This window comes from Castanea sativa, chromosome 2, assembly GCF_040712315.1.
Source record: "Castanea sativa cultivar Marrone di Chiusa Pesio chromosome 2, ASM4071231v1".
NCBI classification, from domain to species: Eukaryota; Viridiplantae; Streptophyta; class Magnoliopsida; order Fagales; family Fagaceae; genus Castanea; species Castanea sativa.
The window spans coordinates 38032883-38041489 of record NC_134014.1 but is presented as its reverse complement, the minus strand read 5'-3'; the positions used below and the strand labels follow the sequence as shown (position 1 = coordinate 38041489).

General features: G+C 39.6%; 1 protein-coding gene across 1 annotated transcript; it reads right to left on the bottom strand.

The window, feature by feature from the left end:
- Window positions 1-1821: 1821 nt before the first annotated feature.
- LOC142625299 (uncharacterized) lies at window positions 1822-2307 on the bottom strand. Its single transcript, XM_075798981.1, has one exon. The coding sequence runs from the start codon at window positions 2305-2307 to the stop codon at window positions 1822-1824; it is 486 nt and encodes a 161-aa protein (XP_075655096.1).
- Window positions 2308-8607: the final 6300 nt, after the last annotated feature.

Here is an 8607-nt window from a genome sequence, read left to right as displayed (position 1 = left end):
ATACTTCAAACCTCAAATATGAAACCGGTGCAGAGGGAGGAAGGAAGAAGATGAAGAGTTTTTCCTTTCTCTAAAAAGAAAAGCTCAGTTTATGGTGCCGAAAGCTCAAGACGAATAAAAACCCTTACACGCACAACCAAGGCATGAGCTACACGTGGCCTGTACTTGACAAAAAATCACGTCTACATTAATGTGATGGGACAAAAATTTTGAGAAAAGGGAAAGCAATCAAAAAACGCCAGAGTTATTCCTATTCTCGTCTCAAAGAAGGAACGACTAAGGAATAAGGGGGAAATTGAAGAGTCACATTTGATCAGCAGACCTTCAGTGAATTTGGTCGACTGTAAGATTGTAGACCATTAGTAAAATAGGTCGTCAATAATACTGATGACCGTTACACACATTAATGATCCGGTCTTAAATCCTTTCCTTAACAAGGTCTGAACGTTACGGACTTCAGCAGACAGCCTCAGACAGCTAAGTTGATTTTTGTAAAACCATTACAAGACTTTAAACAAGGATATAATGGCATTCAATAGGCTATTCAAAGCCTCCAACATCTGGCACAATAAATGCCCCAAGCATTTATTCACACACGTGCTATATAAGGCCAACAACAACAAGTAAGAAGGGATCAACACATACACTTACACACTATACTCTACGAGAGGGTTTGGATCCAGCTTTTGTGTTTCCACATTTTGCGTTTTCACGTTTTGGTTTTTTTTTTTTTTTTTTTTTCCTACTGCAGCTGCAGGGGACAAATGCGCAGTGCGCGCACTGTGCGTGTACTGTGCGTGCACTGTGCGCGCACTGTTCACGTACCTTTTTATCAATTTTTTATTAAAAACGGGTCCCGCATCACTATTTACACATTTAAAAATTATTTTGCTACAGTGTTTTCAATTTTCAGTTTTCAGCAATAAGTTCTATCCAAACAGACCCTAATTGTCTCTTACATTACTCTGTTTCTCAAGGAGATAAACCGACTTAAGCATCGGAGGCTTCCCTGGCGCCCCAGATGCACTCTTATATTGTTTCTTTGAAATAGGTACTAACGATTGCCTATACCAGTAACCAGAAGCATACTGACGAGCTGTAGTTTTCTGCTTCATTATACAGTATTAGTCCTTCAGTTAACTGCCGTTAGTAATGTTGCTTATGTGGCTAACAGGATAGTGATCTAATAATTTCTTTGATAATGTGGCATTTTTTAATTAAAAATTTGCAAAAAATATTTTACACATCATAAAACCATCTATACCAAATTACTTGAATCGGTAAGTAGCAGGTAATACCAAATTCAAGAACTGAAGTGGGAGCAATGGTGGTCAACAGCAAGATTTAACTATTTTTAATTAAATTCTAGGTAGATAGGGTTTGAGCAATGGATCAAATTCAATGCTTGTTATCTTCAAAGTTCACTTGGTCTTCATTCAATATAATTTCTCTCTCTGATTGAGCACCGACATAGTTTTCTATTTAATCAAATTCTAATTCACATAGTTCCGTTAAACAAAGAAAATAATTGTTTGATATTCTTTTTAAAAAAATTTCCTTCATAATTTGAATGGTTACCTTCTTAGTGAAATTGAAATTTAAAATTTTCACAAGTTGTACAAAAGTACCACTTGAAGATTCAGTATAGCTTCGGTGGAAGGGACATCAGCTCTGGCAAGGCGTTGATGGTGACATCGGTAATAATCAGCCCTGTCCTCCAATTCACAAGTAACCAAACCTCCACCATCAACAAAACCCACACCCAAACACTATTGGACTCAACCTTTTTTTTTTTTGAGAATTCCCCCTTCCGGGGATAATTTATTCAACATGCAAATCTTTGGATACAAAATTTAGAACAAAAGGAGGAACATCCTCCAACCAAACACGTAAAGGAAAAGACATTCTAGCCTCCCTAGCTAAAGCATGGGCTACACTATTACCCTGCCACCTTACATGAGAGACCGAATAAGTTTGAAACAAACCAGCTATAGACTTAAAGTCTTTTACTAGATGCCCCACAATGGCATTGGAGCTATCTTCCTCTCTGATACTTCTCACCACCCCCTCTGCATCACCTTCAAAACGTACATTCCTGAACCCCAACTCCTTGGCAAAAATGGAAGCTCTCTTGGCAACCAGCATCTCAACCACCTCCACCGACGAAGGCATCGCTATTTTCTCTGATAAGGCAGCTTTCACATCCCCCCTTTCATTTCGAACCACAACTCCCACCCCTGCCTCATTCAAATCATTAAAGACTGCACCATCGAAATTAATCTTAATTGAATTAGGTGGAAGAGGCATCTAGCGGTTTGGTCTTGATTGGCACTGGCCTGTTGGACTTGACTTCTTCTGTTGAAACTCAGTGAAGAGTGATAAGGCAAATTTATAAACCTTGTGGATCGGGGTTTTATCTTCCTTCAACCTCAGCTTGTTATGACGCTACCATACTGCCCATGCTACCATTGCAAATTTTTCTGGTTCTTTGGTCTCTTTAGCTATGAAATTGACTAGATCACACATAGAGTTCATCCTCGGGTTTTTTGTCCTAGCTACTGCAAAAGGGGCTTCCCAAACAGCTCGGATACAGTCATAACTCCAGATTGCATGAACTTCATCTTCAACTTCCACCAAGTACTGATCACATAAGTTATCATCCACAATCTTCCTTTTATGTGGTCCCGCCTTAGTAGGAAGTGCACTACAGCAGGCTTGCCATAAGAAGACTTTCACTTTATTTGGCACTTTGAGACGCCAAATACTCTTCCAAAATTTCTTGATCCCCTCCTCCATAGACCTCGATGGTGCACCTGTTACCTCGGCTTCACACAATAATTGGTAACCTGATCTAACAGAGTAGGACCCGGTTCTACATTTAGGCCATAACACACAATCTGCCTGACTTGTAATACAAATTGGGATACCTTTGATCCGTTGAGCATCAAAAGGAAGGAACATAGCATCCACTAATTGTTCATTCCTGCCAGCCCCACTCGGATCCATCAGCATACTCACTGTCCACTCTACAATAACACTATTTGAGGGGGAAATCACCTTAGCTGGTTCATCCCCAAGCAGCCACCTTTCCCCAAAAATTTTTATTTTCTTACCATCCCCTACCCACCACAATATACCTGATTTAATCAATGGAATTCCTTTTACAATGCTTTGCCAAGCATATGAACCCAATGAAGGTTTAGCATCCAAGACCGAACCATTAGGAAGATATTTGGAGCTAAAAACTTGGTAGAACAAGGATGTGTGATCTGTTAATAACCTCCAAACTTGCTTCACCAACATCACCTCATTAAATTTCTCCAAATCCTTGAATCCCATCCCACCCAAAGTCTTCGGTTTACACAATGTCTCCCAATCCTTCCAATGGATTTTACATTGATCACCCCGCTGCCCCCACCAGAATTTTCTAATCAATCTCTCAATATCTTGAATGAGTCCCTTTGGAAGCTTGGAACAACTCATAGCAAAAGTAGGGATTGCTTGAACTACCGCCTTAAGCAAGACTTCCTTACCCGCTTGAGATAAAAGTCTCTCTTGCCTCCATTTTAGCTTATTCCACACCCTTTCTCTAATGTAATTGAGACTCTCTTTCTTATTTCGACCCACCACAGCCGATAATCCTAAGTACTTCTCATACTTTCTAACCTCATTTACTCCCAAGAAATCCACCAACTCTGCCCTTTGTTCTTCCGTAGTAGCCTTGCTAAAAAACACCGTAGTTTTTTCTCTATTCAACTTTTGCCCTGAGGCTTGTTCATACAGCTGTAATATTGAAGAATTGCTTCCAAATCACCCATTGAATCATGGCAGAACAGTAATGTATCGTCTGCAAAGAACAAGTAGCTGATTCTTGGACCATTTCGGCATAAGGAGAATCCTTTAATCATCCCAGATCTGGCTGCATGTTGTAGTTGCTGATTTAGAGCTTCCGAACATATCAAAAATAGATATGGGGAAAGCGGATCACCTTGCCTAATCCCCCTTGTAGGCCGAATATTTCCTTTTGGCACACCATTTACCAAAACTTGATAGGAAGCTGACCCTACACAAGCCATGATCAACTCCACCCATCGATTGGAAGATCCCATCTTCCTCATGGTTAACTCCAAAAATCGCCATTCAAACCTATCATACGCCTTGCTCATATCCAGTTTGAGAGCCATAAAAGCTCCCTTTTTTTACTTTTGATTTTTCATATGATGTAGGGTCTCAACAGCTACAAGGATGTTATCCAAGATTGCCTTATCAGATTGGAAGGCACTCTGTGATTCTGAAATACTAAGAGGTAGTACACCCATCTGAAGGAAAAAATCTGGTTTTGCATCTCATGTAAAACCCACAGCGGAAGCGACGAACTAGGGTCTATTTCATTCATGATTGATAACGTGCACAATGTAAATTTCAGAATTTAAGAACAAGATGGCGCACCTTGGTGTGGAGAAATTCAAAACAAAGATTTGTAGCACTTGGGAACACTTTTAATCTTCACTCCAATTCCACTTTATGCCCAAGATGTGTGGTCTCTCAATCAGTTTTCAAGGGAGAATGAAAGTGTGTCTCACACTCTCTCACACACCGTTTCTTTTTCTTTTCTAATCTCTCCTCATAAAAATTCTGTATGTTTCTCCCTTTATAACTAACTAATTATCTAATTGGGTTGGCCTATTGGGCCTTTCCAATTGGGCTTTAGTGTGTGGCTTGGAGTGGGACCAAAAGGGACCAATAAGACACTAGCTCCAATGGGCCTTGGGCTTTTTCGTCAACTCTTGACAAGTCCAAAGTTACCATTAATTATATTTAATACCACTATATAAATATAATTGTACTCTAGGCCTTATTAATAAATTATATCCCAAGACTTTATTAAACACGTAACCCCTTCATAAAATATTCGTAGTAACACAAAGTCATAAATGTAGACTGCCACTTTGTAAATTACTACATCTTATCCTTGAGTACCCGGTTTAATTCTTTAAAGTTATTCATTATATATTTATGAAATCCAATTTCATAAATATATACTTTAGCAATTTCTTACTAAAGTGGTTAGGCCTAACTCTCTGAATAACTGAACCATTAAACTTATCTCAAGGGAATATTTTATATCTCCATCAAGAGACTATGAATTCCATCTTGAGAATATATGTTCCATCAACACTAAATGTGGCTGCCCAACATACTGAGGTTTTGACCGTCACTTCAGATCTCACTCCTGATATATCAAAGCAACCTACACTTCATGATCAGGTCCATTATTCTCTTAGGATTAAGAGTTCATGCAAATAGAAGTCGTGAGATTTATTATTCATTTGACAGTCGTTAGAAGAATAATAAATCTCACAGCGGTCCAGTTCAATATGTTTCAACTCTTAAAACATATCAACATATCAACTAGAAGTTTCCACTTTCATGATCAAGACAAATCATCTTAGTTGACATGTTATAGTCTTCGCAGATGAAATGCCCAATTTCATCACCAACTACGAACTATAAATTCTGAGTTTACAAAGAACTTGTGATTTACATCTTCTGTAACTTTTCACATAAATCACATACAATGTATCTCATGGACTATATAATAATGTCTCATATTCATGTTACTATTATTTTAGATAATAATAAAATAACTTTATCAAACACAATATTAAGTCATACATCATGTCATACATAATGTCATACATAATATCATACATAGCATCATACAATAGGATTTAAGGGCACAAATCCTAACATCATCATCCTGTTGGCAACCACCTTTGAAACAAGCTAGTAAACAATGTTACATAGAGAAATAGGTTGAAATTCAAAGACTTTGGAAGGGCTTCTTACCTTGGGGATTAAAGTGATGAATATGCTATTAAGAGAGGTAGGAATGACTCTCGTGGATAGGCAACTTAACACCGCCTCAGTCACATCGTCTCCAACTACATGCCAATACTGTTGAAAGAATAGTGGAGGTAACCCATTTGGTCCTAGCACTTTCAAAGGTTCCATTTGCTTCAAGGCCACTACCATTTCTTACTTTGTGAAGTTAGCCAAGAGCTCAGCGTTTAACTCATCTGTGATGGTGCATGGAATATGAGCAACAACCTCCTCTATCATGGACGGGTTGGATAAGGTGAAAAGCTGCTGGTAGTAGTCCACCAAAATGCTTGAGATACCATCTTCATCACTACACAACACTCCATTAGAGTCCTCCAAATTATCAATCCGGTTTCTCCTAAATCTATGTGATGCTTGGCTATGAAAGTACCTTGTATAGTTTTCACCTTCTTGCAGCAACAAGGATTTAGATCTTTGCTTCCACATTTGTTCCTCCCTCACTAAGAGTTTGGAAATTTCTTTTTTCAACCTTAAAACCCGAGCATAGCAGCCTTCCCTTATTGCTTCAGCTTCGGCCAGCCCTAACAACTCCTTCTTTTCCTTCAATTTTTGGGTCACATTACCAAAGGCAACCTTAATCCACCACTTCAGATTTCTATGACACCGATTCACTTTCATTTCCAATTTGTTTATAGCACTTCCCTAAAAATCATAAGCCCATGCATCTTCCACCGCTTCCTTACACCCCTCATCCTCCATCCACATTTGCTTAAACCACCATGGTTTATTAATCCTCTTTGGTATACCTGCTAAATAAATCATGAGGGGCTTGTGATCAGAAGAACCACTCTCTAAATGGGCCACCTTGGATGCCGGAAACATATCCATCCATTCCACCATACCCACTACTCTATCCAACCTTTCCCACACCGTGTGCCCCTCCCCATGGCCATTACACCAAGTAAATTTATTCCCACTAAACCCGAGATCCTGAAATCCACATTCATCGAGTACATCTCTAAACTCCTCCATTTGTTTGCTCAGTCTCAACCTCCTTCCTAGCTCCTCATGTGCCCTGGTAATTTCATTAAAATCTCCAGCACATAACCAAAGCAAAGAGTGTTTTGATTTTAATCTCCTTAGAGTAGCCCAGGAAATGTGGTGGTTTCTTGTGTCGAGTTCGCTATAAAACCTTGTGAACCTCCATTCATCATCCTTATCCTTATTTTCGATAGCGTCTATATGATTCGATGAGTAGGTATCAGTCGAGAAATCTACATCTTTTTTCCACATGACAGCCACCCCACCACCTCTCCCTTCTCTTGAAAATTCTAGCAAGCCGTCAAATTTGAGTTTGTCTCTGATAAAAAGCAGCCTAGCTTTATCAAGCCATGTCTTGGCTAAAAACATGACTGAGGGATCTTGAGCTCGAATAATGTCACAAAGCTCTTGCTCTGTCTGGGGGTTCCCAAGCCCCCGATAGTTCCAGCATAAGAGATTCATTGTTGTTGGTGGGCTGTTTTGCAGCCTCCGCCAATGATGAAAGTGTCATATGATCATAGAGAGAAACCACTCTTTTCTTCCTTGGTAACTCACTACAATCCTCCTCACAAAGTCTCTTTGTCCTTGTTGAACCCAAAGACATCATATTTTCATCTACACTAACTCAGCCTTGCTTCTTCCTTTTTTTCCTCATCTCCATCGTGATTGTGTTATTGGTTCTATCTAGTGCATTAGTGATATCACCCAAAATATTTTAAGTGATTGGGACACTTACCATCTCAACTTCATTTACATGTGGCTGCTGACTCAAATTTGGACTCATTACACTCTCAGCGTGATCCTCATAGGGAAACCCCACCTCAGCATGCATGCCCTGTTTTGAATTCCACTATGTTACATGATTAGTGCTAACATTGTACCCCAAATTTGAATCCTTATCAAATCCTCATTTTGAAATATTACTCTTTCCAAACTTATTCAATTCAATATCAATTTCCGTAATTCTTTCCTCAACTCCTCCCTAGTCTCGCCGGTTTTTTCCAATCTCTCACCCATGATTCTCTCCTCAAAATCAAGAACCAATCCCCTGACATTACTCCTTTCTCGAAAAATTTCGCCTTCCTCGGCTACTGGTTGCACCACCATTGGAGAATTATGCGAGTCCAACACCACCACTGGGTTCGGACTTGGAACTTTACCGTTCACTTGCTGCCTCTCCTTCTTCCTTGCCTCATAAAACCCCAAAACTTTTATCACCGGACTACGTCCCTTGACAAACGGTTGAGCACGGATCCAAGGCCCATATGCTTACTCTTCCTTCTTCAACTGACCTTCACTGTCAAGCCATAATTCATAGTCCCTGTCTACATGACTCAACCACCCACACCAATAACATAGGTTTGGTAATCTTTCATATTTAAAAGAAACCCACCCCTGTTCTCCCTGAGATGAAGAGAAACGTTGCCCTCGACGAAGAGGTTTATTGATATCAGTAAGGACCCTAACCCTCATAAAACTCCTGCCATCCATCTAAGAAGCATCATTCACACTACATACCAAACCCACCATAGCACAAAGATCTTCAACCACCTTTCGGTTTAGGAATCTCACCGAAATAGCATGGACTTGAACCCAGATTAAAATCTTATCAAAACTTAACGCCCTGATTGGAACTCCTCTATCATACCACTGCATCACCACCAGGTGTTTATCAAAACTCCATGGTGCATTATTCATAATTTTCTTTGCTTCCTCCCTACT